At 50.7% G+C, this 21,507-nt stretch overlaps 1 protein-coding gene across 2 annotated transcripts in view; it reads right to left on the bottom strand.

The window, feature by feature from the left end:
• Window positions 1–21,507, bottom strand: part of EIF3A (eukaryotic translation initiation factor 3 subunit A) — a 771,171-nt gene that overhangs the window by 316,398 nt on the left and 433,266 nt on the right. For both annotated transcript variants that reach the window (XM_086922925.1, XM_086922923.1), the window contains exon 16: window positions 3,154–3,307. In XM_086922925.1, the coding sequence (XP_086779051.1) occupies window positions 3,154–3,307 (154 nt within the window). The remainder of the gene's footprint in view (window positions 1–3,153; window positions 3,308–21,507) is intronic.

Raw genomic sequence — 21,507 nt, forward strand, 5'->3', positions numbered from 1 at the left:
GTGCACCTACTGCAGAAATCTTGACACTCATGCAGGACACAGATAAAAATACCAGAAAGCTCAGTGGGTTAATGCAGCGGATGATAGTGTTGAACATACTGGTCACCAGTTCCATTGATTGGGAGGCAGCTAGCTCACAGCAGTATACTAGCTACGAAAGCGCTATAGCAGTAAAGACCAACAAATCTGATGCGTTCCACTGCTTGGAAACTTCTATACCCTGTCCATCCTACCTACTGTACCTTTCCTTAAATCTGGCACTGCTTGACTTGGATGATAAAGAGTCGGGGCGCTTAGAAACAGGAGGCATCCGATGAGAAGCCCCATTAACAAGCACTGAATGGGCACAGATTCTTTATTGCCCTATATCCCATACAAGGTGACATCGGAGGTTGTCAAAGGACAGAGAAGGCATGGTGTTATAATCACTCGTCACGCACTGCAAGCCTATGGTCGAATCTGCAGATACACCTAGTGAGAGGTAAAAAGGGTTAACAGACCAGCACATACTGCCGAAGTAAACGGAGGCTGGCATAGAGAGGGCGCTGGCGGTAGGGGGTATCCGCAGTTTGAAGTCTTGGCGTCTGCTTTCTGCAGTGTATTGAGAACTCAGTACTCGCTGGCTCAGGCGAGACCTAAAAAAATGTTGTTGTTAGCATTAAGCAATACAACATTGCCAGCAGAGCGGCGTGATGGGGAAAGAGCCTGCATGAGGAGGAGAGAATGTTAGTGCGGGCTGGCCGACCGGAGCGTTAAGGAACCTCAGCACTCAATCCCCACGGCCTTGGGTGGCCAAACCGACAGTGTCCCAGCATCCCAACTTAGCTCTCCAACTGGTGGTAACCTTCAGAAAATCTTTGTGCTCGAGCCTGCTGTGTTTGTTCTGACCGGAGCTTCCCCATTGAAACCAACAGGGCTACTGACGTATATTCACCACCCTGCACCCAGAAGCTTCTGTGCCCAAGGGAGGGGGGGGTTGATTCCCCCCTACACTCCCATTTACTCAGAAATAAACCCTAAGAGCTTTGCTCCCACATCCAAGTGGCGTGCCCATGAGCAGCCACCAACCGGAGGCACTCTGTCCCCCATTGGATAACACTGGACCTCAGCATTCTGCAGCCCTAGTGCCGCTGCGGGTGTTTCAAGGGGGCATCCTTGACAATGGTGGGCCCTGGTTCTAACCCTAAAAACACAACTCCAAAGAGCGATTACTCACCTTTAAACCAATGACCTAATTTTCTCCCAAAGAACTGCATTGACTGTTTTTCAGTAGAAAAAGTTTAAAGTGTGGAGTTGGAAATTGTATGAAGACCTAAGAAACTGTGTTTACTAAAACTGACTTCTTTTATCTAGGAAATGTCCCAGTGTGATATCTATGCATATCACACTTAGCAGAAAAAACGAATCTAAAAAGTAATCACAGTAATTACAAAGTAACTGCAATGTAATTTCAACTGTTTATGAACATTTGACCTACCTATAACCAAGCCAACTGCATTCAACTGTATTATTCTTGAAAAGTACTATTTTTCAATAAAGGCTTTGAAAAATAAAATGCAACTCTGAAATATTTATATACAAAACAATTGGTGAGTGTGCAGTCTGAGTGTGTGATATTATTGATTGCCAGAGAGTACAATAAATGCTTAACACTACCCTCTGATAATGTCTTACTGCTCGCCCACACTACCACAAATAGAGGGTAAGGTATTATCTACTTTTACCTCTGTAAGCCTTTGGGGATCCACTGGACTATGTGCACACTATACCTTACTTTGGTATAGCATATACAGAGCCGGCTTCCTACACTGACCTCTCCTGATCTCCACGGCAGCACCAGCAGTGTGAATCCAGAGGCTTTCCCCGACCGGCTCCAGTAAGAAGGATCGGACTTTGAAAGGCACCCTACACCCGAAGCCCTTGGTGAGCTTGACAGACTATGCCCCTATGACCCCTTACATCTATACTTACCTTAGCTGTAGTAGGTCTCCCTCCTGTAACCTCCGGTGCAATACCTACATACAGCCTGTTTATCAAGAGAAGAATCTCCACAGAAAAGCATTGGTTGCCCAACAATTTTGCACCCGTCCGCCCCAATGCCACTAATGGTGTAGGTTGTTGCTGCTTTGTTCACCCCCCCCCCCCCCCCCCCCTCCACCTCCTAGTTCTGGTGCTAAAACAAAATGTGGCTCCTGCAACTTATTTACCTACCTGCAAGCATTGTGGCTCCAGGCATCCCCAGTCACCATTGAAAAGCATAGGGCCGAACTCAGATTTCGTACACTGCATTCGGCCGCCGCTGGTGGTACAGAGTTAGCACTCATCTGACCCTTGCTAAAATTTGGTTCCAAAGACTGGGATTGAAAGTGCAATACCTACCTGTTTAACCGCGATCATCTTTTGCCCACATGATAACATTTAACTGTGCTGAAAAGTTTCTAAGTGTCGATTTTTCAAGGTGAAAACCATTTTTAAATACGTACTTACCTGATTACAAAGCACTTGGTCTGAAAATAAAGCACAAAGTAAAATTTTCTAAAATTGGTCTGGACCTCCTTCTTGAGTCGTGTGTCCATTATTGACCACTGTTGTGCAATGGATGACTTGCACTCCTCTGTGTTAGGCCTAAGGCTGCTCGCCCACACTACCGTTACTAGAGCACTTTGGGTTTTAGATTGAGCCATGTACACTTTTGGGCAACCCCTGGACTGTGCATGGTATTACCACCTATTGGCATTAACAAATACCGAGGCAGCTTCCTACACTCTGCCAATCCTTCGAGGTCTTTCCGATTTGTTATTGAAGACTTTACTGTAGCTCTCTTGATGCACCTACAAGCACACTAGAAGCAAAAAGATTCTAAAAATGAAAGTTATGTTAAGAGTGCATTGAGCGCTTACAATCACAGTGAAGACATATGGACTCTGCCTAAGGCGATGCCCACCCAAAAAAACCTTGTAAATAAACAATTCCCTACCCAACCACTAGATGTCAAAATAGCGCACAGTTTGCAAACCTAGTTAAGAGTTACACTGCAAAACAATTAAAGCTTTGCAAAGCTATACAGAACAGATACTTCACACATACATGTTTAAAATAAAAGCCCTGTGATGTAGGGAATCGGAGGACCATGAAAGTTGACCAAAGAGCTACCTTTTAAGATTTTCTCTTCTAAGAGTCTTCGCTCTTCTTCCTCTTTCTCGCGGTAGTAGGTTATACGTCTCTCATCTTTTCGCTGTCTTCTGCGCTCTTCCAAACGAAACGTCCTTTCTTCTGCTATCTTGTCTTCAAACAGTTTCAATTTCTCCTAATATCGGAGAGAGCAACTAATTCTTAGAACAGGCATTGAACTTGCCAAAAAGTAGATCGTATGATTTCTACACCTGACAGTATTAAGGAATTGGGCAGAGTAAAAAAAAGCCTGTGGGTGTAGCAGCTGAGTTGGTAAACATTTGCCACGCAGATTTATTCACAATCATATCCAAATTACACCTACCCAAAGCCCTTGCTTGAAGTCACGGACAGCAAGGAGATCCTTACAGCAGTGTGCTATCAAAAGAAGAGGGGCGCTCCAGAAACTGCCATTTCATGGCGAGATAGGGAAGTTGCTGGCTTGTTAAAGGAACAGTTTCACATTTAAGCTATACAGTGTTGCTGCAGATCTGGCTCGACTTTGCCAGTAGTTCCCACAGGTTTTGTGAGGATTTATAGCAATATATGGAGAGCATGCTGCAAAGAGTTTTTTAGTTTAGAGAATATATTCTTTTCTACAGTTAAATGGAAAAACAGCTGATATTCATGAAATTTGCCTAGAGATACCCTGCTAATTTAAAGTACTACATTATAAGACCAGAGAAAGTGTGCTAACCTACTGTACTACATTTTATAAACATTCGTAGCATGTGTGGCTCTAGATACAAATGCTTGTAGCGACCGGAAAGCAGTTTTTTCCCAGCAGTGGTTAGAGGATGCAGATGTTTTGAATAAGGTCCTTAAGTGTATGACCAACCATAGTATGCTGATGGGCTAAAGTATTCGCTCAATAACACTTCATGAATGTGTGAGTTGACAAGATAGCAGCTTTACAGAAATCAGTTCATTGGATGTTACCTCAGAGAGCCATGGTGACTCCTTTCTTGCATCTAGAACGTGCCCTTAGGGAGGGTGAGCGCAGTGAGTACATATTTACATTTGGCTTAGCAAATTTATAAAATTTGACAATCTACCTTGCACTATCTGCCTTAGAAATAGGGGGACCTTTGTAAGGTTTAGCAAAAGCAACAAAGAGCTGGTCCAGCTTGCGGAAAGACCTACCCTAGCAAACAAGTTACTTATCTTCGGAAACACCGTTTATGGTGGTTACTCTAACAGCAGATTCCGCCACTTGGAAAACTCACAGGCGCCAGACTGGATCTGGAATGGTTTTCCAGCAATGCTCCTGTGTGCCACTAGGTGGCGCTGAACTGCTCCGTAGTAACTCAGAAGTGACAGAGTGGAGCCTCATATAATAATCACCATTTACACACAGAGTAGGGTGACCAACCGTCCGTAAATTTCACGGACCGTCTGTAAATTGGACCTCAGGTCCGTTGTCCGTGAGGATCCTTTTTACGGAAGCCTTTTGTCCGTAATTTTGGCCATTGCAGGGAACAGAAAGCCGCAACTTCCTGATGGGGCCGCCTCGCACTCCTCCTTGGAGCGCAGGAGCAGCTCTACCCGCCCATTGTCATTCTGTATGTGGCTGATCCTACAACCTCTGTCCAGGGCAGGGCATTCTGTCAGACAGAATACTGAATACTGCCTGAGGGGGGGAGTGTGTGAGGGAGTGGAGATGGGGGGTGGGGGGGGTTGGAAGGGTTGGAGTTGTTTCTTGGCGTTTCCATAAGAATGTTGTTTTCACTCAGGCGGCCTGTCAGGCTGCCAGCTAGTTTGTGAAGATGAGAGAGGTAAATCGAAGAGTTAGTTTGGATTCTGTTGTAGACAGGAGCTCGCAATTTTAATTTTATTCTATGCCAAAGACAATGTAACTAGATGAGGCTTGCAGTGATATTACTGAATTTATTTGAAGATGGGATAAGTGGAGCGTAAATCAGTTTTGAGATGGAGGAGTTTGGATTTGGGTGATGCCCAATAGAGTGCCCCCTTAATTATCTAAATGGACACTGTAGGAGAGTAGGGTCTGCAATCCTATGATCACCCCAGATTTTTGCTTTTTGCTTCACTGGTTTACGACTTCTCTGGCTGTGGGCCTGCTAATCAGACCCACAGCCTTGCTGTTCTCTCACTAAATTGACACGTGTACCTTAGGTGCATTATCCAATTGGTACTGGGCCACCTTATCAGACCCTGTAACTCAGGGCATAGGTGTACCCAGGGCCTACCAGGGCCTGAAGCATGTATTATGCCACCCCTGGCTGGCCATCTAAATCTGACAACTGGCTGCACGACAGCTGGGGCAAGGTGGTGTAATCACCGTTTGCTTTAGATATAGTATACCTATATCTAACCTTAAAATGGACACACAGATTCTTATCAGTCACTCCTATGGCAGGCCTTGACAATCCTGAAGGCAGAGTGCTTGGAATCGTGTGAGATGGTGCTCTGGCATGAGCTGAGCCCGTTTGCAGCTTGCGGAACCAAGTCCTAATAGCTGTTCCATGATAACGCATACCATATACTTTTAAGTGCATTATAATCCTCGCGGTTAAATGCTATCTTTGGTATCGCTTTATCAAAACAGGTCGAGAAAGGTGTCATACGAATTGGAATACTAACCCCTCGCCAATTCTGGCGACGGGGTTAGCATTCCACCCTTCTAGAGGGACACGACATGTATGTAACTGCGAACCCCGGTTAAAGTTAACTCGAGCCTCAGCATCACAAAATGGATGCTGCCACCACAGACACAAGTCTGACCCCCTGCAGCTGGGAGTCCTTCCAGCGAGGGGAGCTTGGACAAAGGGTTTCCGGTCAGGGGCGGTGCTAGCACCATCCCAGACAGGGTTTTGTGTATCCTGGGTAGGCAGGGCTTTAGAGGAAGGTGACTGCAAGTGGCACCCCGGTGCTCACTATGCATAGGCCGGCTAGAACCAGTTCCAGGGGCACACCAGCCCCTGGCCTGGGGAAGGTCCGGCATGGGAGAGGGGTGTAACCACCCCCCTTCCTGGTCCCACCCCTAGGGCAGGACCTAGTCGCGTACCCACCCCTTTCTTTAGGATAAAGGCAGGAGCGGGGACCCTTCCAAATTAGATCATCTTTGAATCAAGAAACTACTTTCCACGAAAGGAACTCTCGACTTCTTCTCAAGATTATTCCCTTGTGGCTAAGGAGTAGTCACCCTGCACCCGCAGGCACCATCTAAGAACACTGCGGTTTGCTGCACGTCCTTCCTCCGGAATCCGACTGACCAGCACGACGAGACCCGGCTTCCCTGGCACCTCTGACCTCTACCTACCTCTACAGCTAAGCTGAGAACCGTAGGTGCGACGAGACCTCGAGGGACCGGCCATCATCAAAACTGCACGACTTCTATCCAGCATGACCGCCGAGGGATCCTCTGGTGAGTGCTTTGGGGTCCGAGAAGCCCCGACCCTGAGCAGCTCCAGCACCGAAGTCCAGCCCCCCAGCATCCACGAGATCTGCGTGGGGCCCTTCTGCTTTTTGCTGCTCACCTCGTTGTCTGGCTACTAGCCCGCTGGCTTGTGGCCTTCCAGACGACGACCGACGACATCACCACTGCTGGTCTGGTTGCTCCAGACTGGCCCTTGCTCCCTTCCAAAAAAGGAGCACCCCAGATCCTCCTGGTCCACTCCAGACGCCATTTTAGGTCCACCGCGTGGGCTTGAATTTGCCAAGACTTGTTGCCCCAATCCTGGGTCCAGCGACATCGACAGCATCAACCATCGTGGGACAGCTCGCACCTCCATCCTGGTCGCCGACAACGCCTCCTGGTCCGTGAGACTGCAGAGCCCAGCGTCGCCCACTCACCTGGTCGAGGTGACTTCGCCCGGTGCCATCCTGGTGCCCACACAATCACTGGCTAGTGATTAAGAACTTGGTCCCCTCTGCTTTCAGGTGTCATCCATCTTCGATCCAGGCTTGGATCACTTCGAACTTCAACACTGGTCGCCTGCCAGCAACTTCTTTCTTCAGGCTCCATAGACTGCAACGAGGATTCCCGACGCCTTTCCAGACCTATGCATCCGCAGCCCCTGGGCTAGGTAACTTCGGCATTTCGGTGCCCCAGCATAGCCTCACTATCCAAGGGTCCAGATCCTTTTTCGTTTTCAGCCTAACTAGTCGGGTTCGCCCGAGAACAATAACTTTGCTTTTACTAGCCTCCATAGACTTTGTCCCGCATCCCGCGTGAGAGTGCACACTCTGCACCCGAGTCCCGTAGGCCTCCTACTAGTAATCTGAAGGTTCAGTAACGTAGTCCTAGCCATTCCAAAGCCTATTAGTCCAGTACTTACCTGCTAGTAATTTCGCATTCCACTTTCATAGTATATGGTTTTTCGTGCCCCTCGGGCATTTGTGTAAATTGTGCAACTTAAAGTATTTTCGTAAGAGTTTTGTTGTGTGCTTAGTACCCTGTCCTCATAAAAAGTACAGGGCTGTTGTGATCTAAATAAATACACTGTTTATTTTCATAACACTTGTGTGGTGCCCTATCACTTGGTGTTCAAGGGGTATATGTGATGATATAACAGCTGGCTTAACACGCCCTCTAGAGTTTAGCCCGAAGACTGCTCGTAATCCATGCTACTAGGATAGCTGGTCTATAAGGTTGACTTACAACCAATCATCAATAAGGGTTGTTTGGACTGATACAAAGTGCTCACTAGAATAGTGAACATTATATATCAGGCCAACTTCTCACAGACACATTGATGAATAAACTTGTAATTATTATTGGCTTCTCGGGTTTAATCCTCTGCAGTGAACACATCTAATCCAGCAGTTCCTGCACTTGTTCTCACCTCTAGAAAAACGACAGACTCAAAGGAATGATGAAGATTTTTTAATCGTACAAATGCCTAGAAACTGCCATGTGTTGTGTTTTTGGCCCTTCAACAATAAATTTTACCATAATAAAGTTTCTGGAAGGAACAAAACGTGTTAGCAAGGCTGATTCTTGTTTTTTTTTAAATACATTGAGTCTATCTAATAAAGAATTCAACTATTGAATGAAGATTGGTTTCGCCTTAATTTGTGAATCCAAGGAGAGTTATTGATTCTCTCTTCTCTCAACATTTCACTGAATGTTGAGGACTTATAGTACATTGTGAAGTTTTGAGTATGCCACCCTACTAGAATATTTTATTCTGAGCCAACCAAGTTTGAATGTTTACTAGTACAGAATGGAGCCAGGTCAAGCAGTGATGAGGTGTTTGCTGTGTATTTAGGTTGCTCTTGAAATCGTCTAGCGCCCTGGAACATATCCATGTATTGACCAGTTCTTCTACCAGCCTTTGAACCCTTCTACCATTTGTGGTGCACTGTAATTATTTAGAATCACAGTATCCTTTCCATACAGTTGTGGACTTTTGACTGATGCGTTTTGTTAGTAAATCTTTGTTTGTCCAGTCTCTTGTGTAATCATTTTTTATATTAGTTATTGTAAATAAAAGGTAAGACGGGGGCTTTATGGTGCATTGTGTGCATGGTTGCACGTGCCAAAGGATACATTTATTTCATTCTACTGGGGTCAAAGGCTTTCCACTTAAAGCCCTCGAAACAAAACCATGTCACAGTCACCTCATGGCCTGGCACTGTGCATCTTGCATGACTCATGACTCAGATTGCCTATGTGCAAGGGCATAATGAACCCTTCCCCGCCCCACCCCTTGCTTTAGAAACCAGAGCAAGGGTGACAATCTTGATGGGCCTCTACTATCTCCAACTCTGCAGACAAAGGCTCAGTTCATAATTAAAATGAAAAGGTGGGTGAGTGAGTAAGTGAAGGGATGGGTGGACGGCTGGATAGATTAGTGAAAGGTTGAATGGATGGGTGAATGGATGAGTGAACGGGTGAATGGATGGATAATGAGAAAGGATGGATGAATGAGTGCGTGGAAGGATGGCCAAGACAAAAAGTAAAAAGATAGATGTTATGGTTGGAAGGGTAGATGGATGGGTAAACGGGTGGATGTATGAATGAAAGGATGGAGGGATGAGTGAAAGGGTGGATGATGGGCGAGTGAAAGGGTGGATGATGGGCGAGTGAATGGGTGGATGGATGAGTGAAATGATGGATGGATTGATGAATTGATAAGTGCAAGGGTGAATGGATGGACGGATGTGTGAAAGGACGGATGTAAAGACGGATGAGTGAGTAAAAGGGAGGGTAGATGGAAAAGGATAGCTAGATGAGTGAAGGAGAGCGAGGGTGGATGGATGACTGATCGGGTCAATGGATGGATTTAGGAGTGGATGAGGAGATGGATGAGTGGAAGGAAGGATGGCTATGTGAAAGGGTCGATGGAGAGAGAATGGGAGGATGGATGAATGACTGAAAAGGTGAATGGGTGGAAGGATGATTGACTGGGTGGATGGATATGTAAGTGAAAGGATGGCTGGTTGGGTGAAAGTTCAAAAGGCTGGATGGATGGATGAGTGAATGGATGGATGGATGGAAGTATACATGGTGGATAGGTTTGCAAAAGGTTAAATATGTTTGGATATGGATGGGCTTAATTATATACTATAGCGACCTCCTCTGTTGTGTCTGTAAAACTTACCTTTTGTCCCGAAGTTTTGTCCTGAATTTTGACCCACTGTCCTGAATTTTGACCCTTTGTCCTGAATTTTTACACTCATCGTCCTGAATTTGGACCAATGCCAGTTGGTCACCCTAACACAGCTGTCGGTTTCGTGCTTCTCTTTCAGTGCCAGAGACCACAAAATACACTCCATACAATTGAACCGTAACCAGGACAGGTCAGATGAACGTGAGTGTTTGCGACAGAGTCAGGTGAGAGTCTGGCATCATGATAGTGAACCCAAACAATTTTAAGAGGTTCCCAGTCACTTGGAGGTGGTCTGTTACTGCCTAGGGCGAGCCAGCCTTCAACAGTCAGTCACAGAGGAAGGGGAAGACTGGCACCCCCGACCAACGAAGATGCGCTTCGGCCACCTACACCAATTTCATGAAAACCCAGTGGGCATTGGTAAAGCCAAAGGGTGGCATTGGAACCTGGAAATATACACTAAAGTGTTTTTGTGTTTGTGGTTGGCAGAGGGGCAGTGGACAGCCCTCTACGTTGTCCCCGATGCCCTGAACGTTATTGTCTCGGTGCCTGGATCATGAAATTGCTGAGCATTGTGGACAACCAATGTAGGGAGCTGCAGGTCAGGGACCAATAAAGCCATCTCACGACCACAGCAAAAGAGGCACTCTACTCAGGGGCAGGGCTATGGGAAGAGACAAGCCCAGTGTTTCACCCACTACACACTAGAACTGTATACAATACGTTTTCAACAAGAGGACTTGCATTTGGCAGTTGGTGTATACATAAGCCGTCTAAGGTGCAAACAACAAGCAAATAAAAGTTTATTAATTATTCAAGCTATGTTCCAGTCCCTTGCCCTACTCCCCTGGGCATTCCTAGGGCCTGGAAGAAGGGGAGGCACTGCAAAAAGTTCAAACTACAGCAAAATGCAAAAATACAATAACAGTGAGGATGTAGGATGAGGATGCTCTGCATGTAAACTTAATGGAGGGTACACTCAACCAACAACGGCGACAGGAAGCGCCCTTGAGTGGCTACCTGCGGCCCTTAAATATCCTGTGCTATACCGGCCTAAATCCCCCAGATGACATCGCCTCCCGGTTGGTAAAACGCTGCAGAGCCTGGAAGGCAGGGGGCGTACTGCAGCCGGTGGGGGCCCCTGGGGGGTGCAAAAATCAAGCCACGCCAGGGCTGGCCTGAGTGAGGATGGCTGGGCGCCCCCCGGCGGAGCGCCTGGGGTGGTACTGATGGGGTACTGTCGATCCGAGGCTGGGCTTCTGGGGAGCAGTTACTGGGGCCCTTGTGAGTGTTTGAGGGCCAGAGGATTGATGAGAGGCCCAGACTCATGGTTCCCTACTCTTTGCTGCTCCTGGGGATGGAGGGGGTGGGGCCTGCTGGAGTGAGGCCTGCGCTGTCTTGGGGGGACCCTGTCGCAACTGTCTTATGGCGGCTGCCTGCTGTGGCGTGGGGTTCTGGAGGCTGGAGAATGTGGTCCCGCCTCCTGTATACTGTTCACCTACATCTGCGGACACTTCATACGGGGGCCACTCGCTTCCTGGGCCGCTAACCTGGATTCCTCTGTGGCAACACAACTCCCCTAGACCATATCTGAGAGGTCTGATCTCCTGCGGTCTGGCTCCCATATTTATATGGTGTACCCAGGGGCAGGCTTTGCCGGATCTGATAACAGGGACCTCCCCCCTTGGCGACCAGAGGGTCTACACGTCAAAGGAGGGACCCTGAAGCGGGCGGGAAGCTGGGTACTGCATAAGCTGGCCTGGGCCATGTGGTTGTGGTCTGGGGAGCTGTTCGGCGGCCTGCGGTGGCCCGCTCACCTCAATACTAAGCCGGAATCTTGAGACCCCCGGGCCTGTGCCACTGGAGGCAAGTGGAGGGAGCGTGTGGACAGTGGTTCGCCACTGATACAGGGCCCGCCGACTGGGTACTGCTGGTTTTGCAGCGTGAATCTTTCTGGATTCACTATGCTGTGCATATTCCGTGGTCTTGTGGTTGGGTCCGGATTCGTAGTCTTTTCTTTGTTTTTTTGTAGCCCTTGTGGGCGTCGGCGTCACACCTCCTCGGGTGCATTTCCGGTGACGTCGGCATGCTTCCTGCGGAAGCCCCCACTCCTGGGCGCCATCTTCAGATTCTTTTTTCCGCGGTCAGGTCTGGATCGTTCCCGTTGGGCTCCAGACATTTTTGGAGAAAGTGCTGAAAAGATTGGAAGTTGGAGAAGATATTGGAAGAAGAAGACTAAAGAAGACTTCACAGAACATTGACGAAGAGAAAAGAAGGTGAAAATCTCGAGAACTTCGACGATCGTCGACGTCCACGCGGTCAGGGAGGCCTGAATGCACGAGGATGGACAACACGCCGTTCAAGTTCTGCCCGAACTGCAGACACAAATACGTGCAGAAAGACCAGCACCCGGTTTGCAACCTTTGCCTGCCGGTAGAACACAGAAGCGAGGACTGCAACGCCTGCTCCGTCTTCGCCCAGAAGACCCTTCGTGTGAGGAAGAGACAGAGGGTAGCACACGCCACCCTCGAAGGAAAATCCCTGACGCCATCGCTGTACGAGCTGGGGATGTCCTCGGAGGAAGAGGACAACGCTGCCGCCGAAGACGACAGCTACACGGTCGTAGAGACCGATTACAAGAAGACACCTGATAAGGTAGGAGACTCGACGTCCCACAAGAACACGAGAGAATCTGAGTCTCGAAAGTACGAGGCCAAGAGCCCGAAGGCGCCGACGCAGCGACATCTGCCGTCCGCGACCACAAACCGGCCCAGCGGATCCTCGGAGAAGGAGTCCCTGGCGCCGAGAGCTGTTGACCAGCAGAAAGCGTCGAAGATCGTCGCCGAAAGGGACCGATCGACGTCGAGGGAGAAAGACCCTAAAGCCTCGGCGCCGTCCAAGGACCCGAAAGCCAGTTCGACGTCCAAGCCATCGACGCCGAGAATCTCGGCGCCGAACCAGGCGACGAAGAGAGGGGCCGAACGTTCCGAAGCCGAAAACGCGGCCAAGATGGAAAGGAAAAAACGTCGGCTAGAAGCCGAAATGGCAAGCCTCTTGCAGCGGAGAAAGGATTTTGACGCCGAGATGAGTGCCTTCAAAATTCCACACAAGACCAAGCACGCCGTGCTAGATCTGGTCGAAGAGGAAGAAGAACATGTCGACGACCATGTGCCTAGCGACGAGATGGTCGACGACCAGGAAGGTGAAGAGAATCCCTACGAGGATTACAGCTATGAGGAGTTAGAGGGCAGTAGGTTGGACGCCGAGTCGGCCATCTCTGACGCACGCGAGGAGGATTACCTAGACGTCGACACCGAGAGCCCGGAAGAGGCGGTCGACTCATACCCCTCGAGGCCCTCGCCGCCGGACGACATCGGGGCATACAACTCGGCGATACAATCTGCTGCAGCTGCATTCAAGCTAAAGCTCGGCGAGGAAAAGCAGAAAGCAGACTTCCTGCTAGAGACCTTGCTCCCAACACAAACAAGAAGCCAGTTCCTTCCAATGCTCGAGAGCGTCTTGGCTCAGGGAAAGGAAGCGTTCAAAGAGCCCGCAACATGCAAGGCGGTAACTCTCAGAACAGAGAAAAAGTACAAACACTCCTCAAAGGACCCGGCCTACATTCGGGGCGAGGTCTCCGATGACTCCATTTTCGCGGCCACAGCTAGGAAGAGGGCGAGCGTATCCACTACCTCGGGCCCACCACCGGATAAGGAGAGCAAGAGGATGCATCTGGTGGGGAGAAGGATCGAGCGGAATGCAGCGACCCACTGGCGCATGGCTAATTCCAACGCCCTGTTAAACAGGCACATGTACCAGATCATAGAGGGGCTGGGTCAGTTGGTGAAGGACCTACCCCAGGATGCCAGGCAGAAGGCCGAAAAATTGATAGAAGGGAAAAACGCGTCAACTTCTTGCCTGAAGACGGCCCTGGACGGAGCAGACACCGCCAGCAGGCTCATGATGATGGATGTCACGGAAAGGAGACACGCCTGGCTCAGGATCTCAGGGTTCAAACCCAAGGTACAACACAGTATCCTGAACACACCGTTCAACGGCGAAACGCTTTTCGGAGCAACAGTTGACGAGAAACTATGCCAACTCAAAAAAGATAACGAGACGGCAAGATCCATGGGGGCATTGCAGTTCAGAGGCAACAGAAGAGGCACCCCGGCACGGAGGCCCGGCGGGAGAGGTGGAAACCAGCTAGGTACATCGCACCAGGCCTTCCAGCAAACGCACCAGGCAGACTCGCAGGCTCAGCAAGGTCACCAGAAGCAGTCCTGGCAGTACCAGCCAAGAGGTCAGTCCTTTCGAGAGAGAAATGGACGTGGCCAGAATAGAAGAGGGGGGCAGGAGCCCACCTCGAAGTGACTTCAGAGACCTCCGGGTGCCCGACCACAGAAAAGATCCCAGGGGGCACCACGTACGAAGGGGTCAGGACAATCTAAACACCTACGACCACATGACACCAGTGGGAGGAAGATTAAAGTTCTACCTCCAAGAATGGAGAGAAATAGCATCAGACAAATGGATCCTAAACATCATCCAATTTGGATACTGCTTGGAGTTGGAGAGAAAGCCAACAAACAGAAAACCAAGGGGAAAGCCACCAGCAAGAGAACAGCTGGCGAGGCTTCGGGAAGAAGTGCAAGAACTTCTACAAAAACAGGCCATAGAAAGAGTTCCCTTCAGGGAAAGGAACAAGGGAATATACTCAACGTACTTCCTAGTACCAAAGGTCGACGACAAGATGAGACCCATCCTAGACCTAAGGTTCCTCAACAAATTCATAAGAACACAAAAGTTCAAGATGACCTCCCTGCAGGAGGTGCTGCCGCAATTGCAGGTCGGAGACTTCATGGTCACGATAGACCTCAAGGACGCCTACATACACATACCGATGAACGAGAAGCACAAGCATATGCTCAGGTTCACAATCGGAGGAGGTCACTACCAGTTCACAACGCTGGCCTTCGGACTGAAATCAGCACCGAGGGTATTCACGAAGTGCCTCGCGGCAGTCGCAGCGCACTTACGAAGACAGGGGATACACGTATACCCTTACCTGGACGACTGGCTGGTGAAAGCAAACTCGTACCAGAAGTGCAAGCAGCATGCACATACAGTGACGAGCACGCTCATAAACCTGGGGTTCTCCGTCCATTGGAAGAAATCATCAATGGAGCCGGTGCAAGTGAAGATCTTCCTGGGGGCAGAGATCAACACCTTACAGGGCAAAGTGTTCCCCAGCGAGAAGAGAGCAAGGGCACTGGTCAAGGAAACTCGCCTCTACCGGAAGGGACAAGCTCGGACAGTGAGGACTGCGAGCAAGATCATGGGGATGATGGCATCGTGCATCCACCTAGTGCCGAATGTGCGGCTCCACATGAGACCCATGCAAGAATGGCTCCAGGAACAATGGTCACAGGCTTCGGGCAGTTGGGAGGATCTTGTGGTGGTGACGCACGCAGTGCAGAAGGAGATGACATGGTGGACCATGGAGAACTTAAGGGGACAGCCTCTAACACCCCCAAATCCGACAGTGACCATCACCACAGACGCATCCCTGAAGGGGATGGGGCGCTCACATGGAGGAACTCAAAGTGAGGGGTCTTTGGACGCCAGCAGATGCGACAAAGCACATCAATTACCTCGAATTGAAGACAATCTTCCTTGCACTGAAAGCATTCCAGACAAGACTGTACAGGCAGAGGGTGTTGCTACAGACAGACAACACCACGGCGATGTTCTACATCAACAAACAGGGTGGAACACAGTCAACAACGCTTTCAACGCTGGCGCAGGAAATATGGAGGTGGGCCATCCCTCTCCAGATAGACCTGCTAGCCATACACCTACCAGGGAAGGAGAACATTCAAGCAGACTGGCTGAGCAGACAGACCTCGGCATCCCACGAGTGGGAGCTCAATGCTCAGGAGACAAGGAGGCTGTTCAACAGGTGGGGAACGCCATCAGTGGACCTGTTTGCAACACGCCAGAATGCGAAATGCCGAAACTTCGCATCCAGACAACACGAAGAAGGGTCCTTTGGGAATGCCCTATGGATAGATTGGTCCGGGACATTTGCTTACGCTTTTCCCCCCGATACCACTGATACACAGAGTACTGAGCAAGTGCAGAGCGAGCACCATGACCCTGATACTGGTCGCGCCACAGTGGGCGAGGCAGACATGGTACTCGCAGATCATGGAGATGGCACAGTGTGCACCCCACAGATTCGGCAGAAGAAAAGACCTGCTCTCCATGCAGAACGGAGAGGTGCTGCACCCAGAACCAGAGAGCATGAGTCTAGTAGCATGGCTCCTGAGGACATAGAGTTCGCACATTTGAGACTGCCAGAGAGCACCCTCAGGGTCCTTCGGGAGGCACGAAGGCCCAGCACACGGAAGTGCTATGTCGCAAAGTGGAAAAGATTCACGATGTGGTGCAGGAGGGAAAGGCTGCACAATAAAATGAAAAAGGACTCCACGGTACTGAAGTACCTGACGCACTTACTGGAGAAAAACCTCAGCTCGTCCTCCTTGTGAGTTCACCTGGCGGCTATAGTGGCATACACAAGGGGTGAGATGGGCAGAAGCTTCTTCACATCACAAGTTGTAAAGAGGTTCCTCGAAGGAGCGAAAAGGATTGCACCACCCAAGCGTGTGCCACCACCGGCATGGAACTTAAACGTGGTCCTGACGGAACTCATGAAGGAGCCCTTTGAGCTGCTTCACAAGGCCTCCTTGAAGATGCTAACTATGAAAACTGCTTTCCTGGTTGCAATAACCTCCTTACGCAGAGTGAGCGAGCTGCAAGCACTAACGCTACAGGAGCCCTACTTACAAATACACAATGACAGGGTTGTGATGAGGACACACTTCATGCCGAAGGTGGTGTCCAAATTCCACATGAACTAGTCCATACAGATACCGAGTTTTTTCCAAAAACCAACCACTAGCGCAGAGCGAGCTCTGCACACCCTAGACGCCAGAAGGGCGGTCAAGCATTACATTGAAAGGACAAAAGGACACAGGAAAACGAAACAGTTCTTTGTGTCGTTCGCCAACAGTTACATGGGCAAGGCAGTGACTAAGACCACTATTGCATGCTGGATCGCGCAAACAATCCAACTCTGCCACAAAAGGGCAGGAGAAGAACTGGCAGAGGGGGCACGTGCCCACTCCACTAGGAAAAAGGGGGCTACAATAGCCTTCCTGGCCAATACACCCATACAAGACATATGCCTGGCGGCAACATGGGCTTCGGTGCACACATTCACGAAGCACTATTGCGTGGATGTTCAGATGAACAAAGAAGCACAAGTCGGACAAAGGGTGCTCCAGCATATATTCAGAAACCAGAGCTCATCTTCCACCCAGCCGCCACAGAAATGAGAAACCGCTACGAAATCTATGCACAGCATAGTGAATCCAGAAAGATTCACGCTGCAAAACGAATAGTTTCTTACCTGTCGGTGTAGTTTTTATGCTTGAAGATCTTTCTGGATGCACTAGCGAACCCACCCACCTCTGCCAGAAAGATGAGGCTGGAGAGAGAAGAGGTGGTCAAAAAAAAAAACAAAAAAAAAAAAGAGAAAAATAGGGGGATAGAAGTAAGAGAATATAAGGACAAGCGGTAAAGAAATTCTCACCTGAATAGAACATTGCTTCGGAAAAGAAGGAAACACGGAAAAAAGAATCCGAAGATGGCGCCCAGGAGTGGGAGCTTCCGCAGGAAGCATGCACCCGAGGAGGTGTGACGCCGACGCCCACAAGGGCTACAAAAAAAAAAAAAAAAAAAAAAAAGAAAACAAAGAAAAGACTACGAATCCGGACCAAACCACAAGACCGCGGAATATGCACAGCATAGTGAATCCAGAAAGATCTTCAAGCTGCAAAACTACACCGACAGGTAAGAAACTATTTGTTCATCTGGGGTCCTGGGACTTTGTGTGGGGGTCCCACACCGTTTATCAACAGAGATCGAGTAAAGACTGCGACCTCTGTGCACGGCGGTGCGCCCTGCTGTTTTCTCTGCAGTGGGTGCTCCTCGTCCATTCTCTTCGTAGGGAGGGGAAGACTGCCTGCGACCTTTCTGGGAACACTATATAACAAAATGACGCCCCCACGCCCGCCACCCAACAACGAGCACGTGACGGGAGTTCGCTCAGTGACAAGGGAGAGCGCCTCCCCAGACAAGCTTTCCCGGGCCGGTCCTTCGGTGGCTATCCAGGGCTCCCGGGCGGCCTTAAGGGGAAGATCAATTCAGACTCCATAGGAGGTGAACCTCCTGCGTACGAACCCGCAAAAGGTGTCTGACAAGGTTAGAGCAGAGGGGGGTTCCACCGTTGATCTCAAGTCTGAAATGCCAACTCTTAAGAAACAGGTAGCCACGCTTACACCGAAAACTGGGACACTAGAGGCGAGGGCAGAGGACGCAGAGGGGAGGTTCTAAAGAAACGTCTGCCTCCTGGGCTTCCCTGAGCATGCCCAGGTCCCTAGAGACATGGATTGAGAATGCTCTGAAACCCACAGATCCGTCTCTGCAATCTGCAGTCGAGAGGGCGCATCGTGCTCTGGTGCCCCTCCGAGGCCGGTGGCCAGTCACCACGGCTATCATAGCGCACATCATGAACTATAGGGACAGGGACTGCCTCCTTCAGGCGGCTCGTGCAGTTCATATCCTGTTTGAGAGGGGCAGAGCTAGCTTGCAACCAAGATGGCTGCTTGAGCTGAGAGCTCCTCCGTCTCGCAATTTATCCTCCAGTTATCCTGCGTGTTTACGCACTCCCAGCTGTACAGAAATTATGGTCCGGGCCGTGGACATACTGTAGCTCACGGACTGAGCTAGTTCGGACCCCGCCTCCCCCTGCTTCAATTGGTGCGAGAGCCGGCTGCGGCGGAGTCTGAGTGGCGGGACCTCCCGCAGAGGGTGGAGGCGCTGCCCGGGCCCCTACCCCGGTGGCGTAACTGCGTAGGAGGCCGGTCCCGCAATCGGCAAGGACCGAGAGGGGTGCTCCAGCCCTGATGCCCCAAACTGAGTTCCTGTACGCTTGTGTGGCCTGTGGGGAGCCCCGGGAGACGGCTGCGCCGCACGGAGCAAAAGAAACACATAGCCGAGGCCTGCGGTGCGGCCCCCAGCGAAGGCCCAGACAAGAGACTAGGGTATCCCCGTTACTGTTGCGGTGGCGCTGTGCAGCGGAGGAGGCCGTTCCTGGGACTAGGGGGGACTGAGCACCCCCCCTCCTGCAGACGTCTAAGAAGCCTTTCTGGCGGTGTTTGGCCCCGGGACACAGCACGGGTGAAGGTGTGCATTGGCGTAGAGGGGAGCGCGTCCTGGAGGATTGAAGTGCGGCCCCGGCGCTGACTGAGACCGGAAGTCGCGGATGGAGCATCGAGGCTGCCGGGGGCGGAACGCGTAGCTGTAAGTGCACCCTGCGGCGTACTGAGCCCTGGTGCCGGGGAGGACTGCGCTCACTCTAGTGGGGAGACCGGCTGATTGCTTGCCTACATCGGAACCTGCGCACAGAGGTGACAGCTGCCATTGATATGGTACAGGAGGAGGGGGGTGGGGGGGGGGGAGGGAGGGGGTTTTCGGGGGCTGCCATAGTGCATACTGACTGTGGCAAAGACCACAGAGTCTACCTGTGGATTCAGATTTGCGACGATACGTGGGAAACCCCTCTGGGTCTTGGCTGAATCCCCCTACAGTGTCTGAGAAGAGCTGCCCGCAGGGTGGGGACGGGCTGGAGAGCGGCAGCTGAACCTTCATAGCGAGGGAGGACAGCCGACTCGCCTTGTGGGTGCTGGGGCGCTTGGGGGCCCTGCACTGATGCCCTTTAGAGTTTACTGGCCAAGTCTGCAGCGTGTCTGGAACAAGGAGGCTGGCATGGGTCAAGTTGCAGAACTTTTAGCTTCGATCACTACCTAGGTGACCCGCACAGTCACTAGTCAACTGGTGACACCAGTGGGCTCGGGCACAGTCTCATAGGAACCATCGTCATTGAGTGTAGGAGGCTGTGACCCCCGGAGTCGATCACTAGACCCTGTCCACACTCCCTTCGTTAGGGGGATACACAGAGGCGCAGCAATGGGGCGAATGGACAAGAACCAGCCCAAGCGAACATTTGATCCGAAGAGGTCCAAAGCCGGGGGGAGGTAGAGGAGAGTCGGAACCTATTGAAGAGCCTTCGCAGCAAGATATCCGTAGCCTGTTACTCGCCATGGAGAAGGGTCTACAGGGGGGGATAGCCTCCTTGGGATCCAAGATGGACGCCCTTACCTATCGGATGGACCGCATGGCAGAGAGGCTCGACAAACAGGCGGAACGGCTCGACATGTCCGAACGCCACCTAACGGAAGTGGAGGAGGAGCAGACGTCCCTGGACTCTGAGCACAAACAGCAAGGCAGAGTGATTCAGATATTGCAGGACAAGACAGAGGACTTAGAGGCCCGCTCTCGTAGATGTAATCTCCGTATTACGGGTCTCCCGGAGACCACACAGACCGGAAATATGTTTGTGGAAAACCTTCTGAAGAAACTCCTGGGGGACACAGCCTTCTCTGGAATGTTTGTGGTCGAGAGAGCCCATCGATCTCTGGGCCAGAGGCCCAAACTGGGAGTGCCTCCGAGACCTAGAATTGCTAAGCTGTTAAATTACAGGGACCGTGATGTGGCGTTGAAACTCGCCAGAGAGAAACAGCCAATGAAGTACGAGGGGTCAGTGCTCTCAATATTCCTGGATTTCACAGCGAAAGTCCAGGAAGCACGGAGGCAGTTTGTGCCGAAGAAACGTCAGCTCCGTGAGATGCTGTACTCCACGAAGCTGCGGGTCAACAGGAAGGGCAAATTATGATTTTCATGGATCCCAGGGCACTCCAGAAGGCCCTCAGAGAATGGCGTAGGGATGTGCGGCTCTCCCCGAACAGAGCAGCAGGACGAAGAAGCAGGAAGCCCACTGGACGAACAGGAATGACAATCACCTTGCTATGGGTCGCTGAATCTTGGTCCTGCCTGTTGGAAGCCCCAGGGCGGGGGGTTTCAGAACACTGGGTGGACATTATGACACTCGTTTGTGTTTTTTGCTCTCTCTTCCAGAGGTTATCCTTATCAGGCTCAGACGTGGGTTGGGGAGGGCGGGGGGGGGGGGTGGAGTTAGGAGTGGAGCTATTGGGTTGGAATTGATATATGCAAAGTCTCGGACCAGAAGTTCCTGCAGCCAGAAGTAGGAAGCACAGTGGTACAGCACGCAGGCACTGAGCTAAGGTATACTACTTGCGGGCCTTTGAGAGCGGAGGGGCCCGTTTATTGAAGATGTTGCTGTCACCGCAAAAAGCAGAGCCTCATTGAAGTATGCTCAGCGCTGACATGGGTAATGGGTGTATGTACACTGGTTGTGGTTACACGCTACACGTACTCTATCTGAGAAGGGGGAGGGGTGGGCAGGCACACGACATAGCACTGTACTGTGATTTTTCTGCTGGCTACCTACGTCCCCGCGTGTATACCACTTTTCCCAAAGGTTGTTTTGCTTTCATTTTGATTGGAGGTTCAGAGGGATGGGGTGAGAGGAGTGTGGGGTTTTGCAGGGGTAGGGGGGATGTTCGCGGCCTAGTTGGGGAAGGGCAAGCGTGGGAGGGAGTTGGGTGGGGGGAGGGGCGTCACTGTTCAGTGCCGCTTAGGCAGGGTAGGGGGCGTTTTGTTCTTTGATGGTTTGAGTTTGTTGCTTTGCACAGGAGTAACAAGGCATGGC

The sequence above is a fragment of the Lissotriton vulgaris genome, chromosome 5 (genome assembly GCF_964263255.1).
Source record: "Lissotriton vulgaris chromosome 5, aLisVul1.2, whole genome shotgun sequence".
NCBI classification, from domain to species: Eukaryota; Metazoa; Chordata; class Amphibia; order Caudata; family Salamandridae; genus Lissotriton; species Lissotriton vulgaris.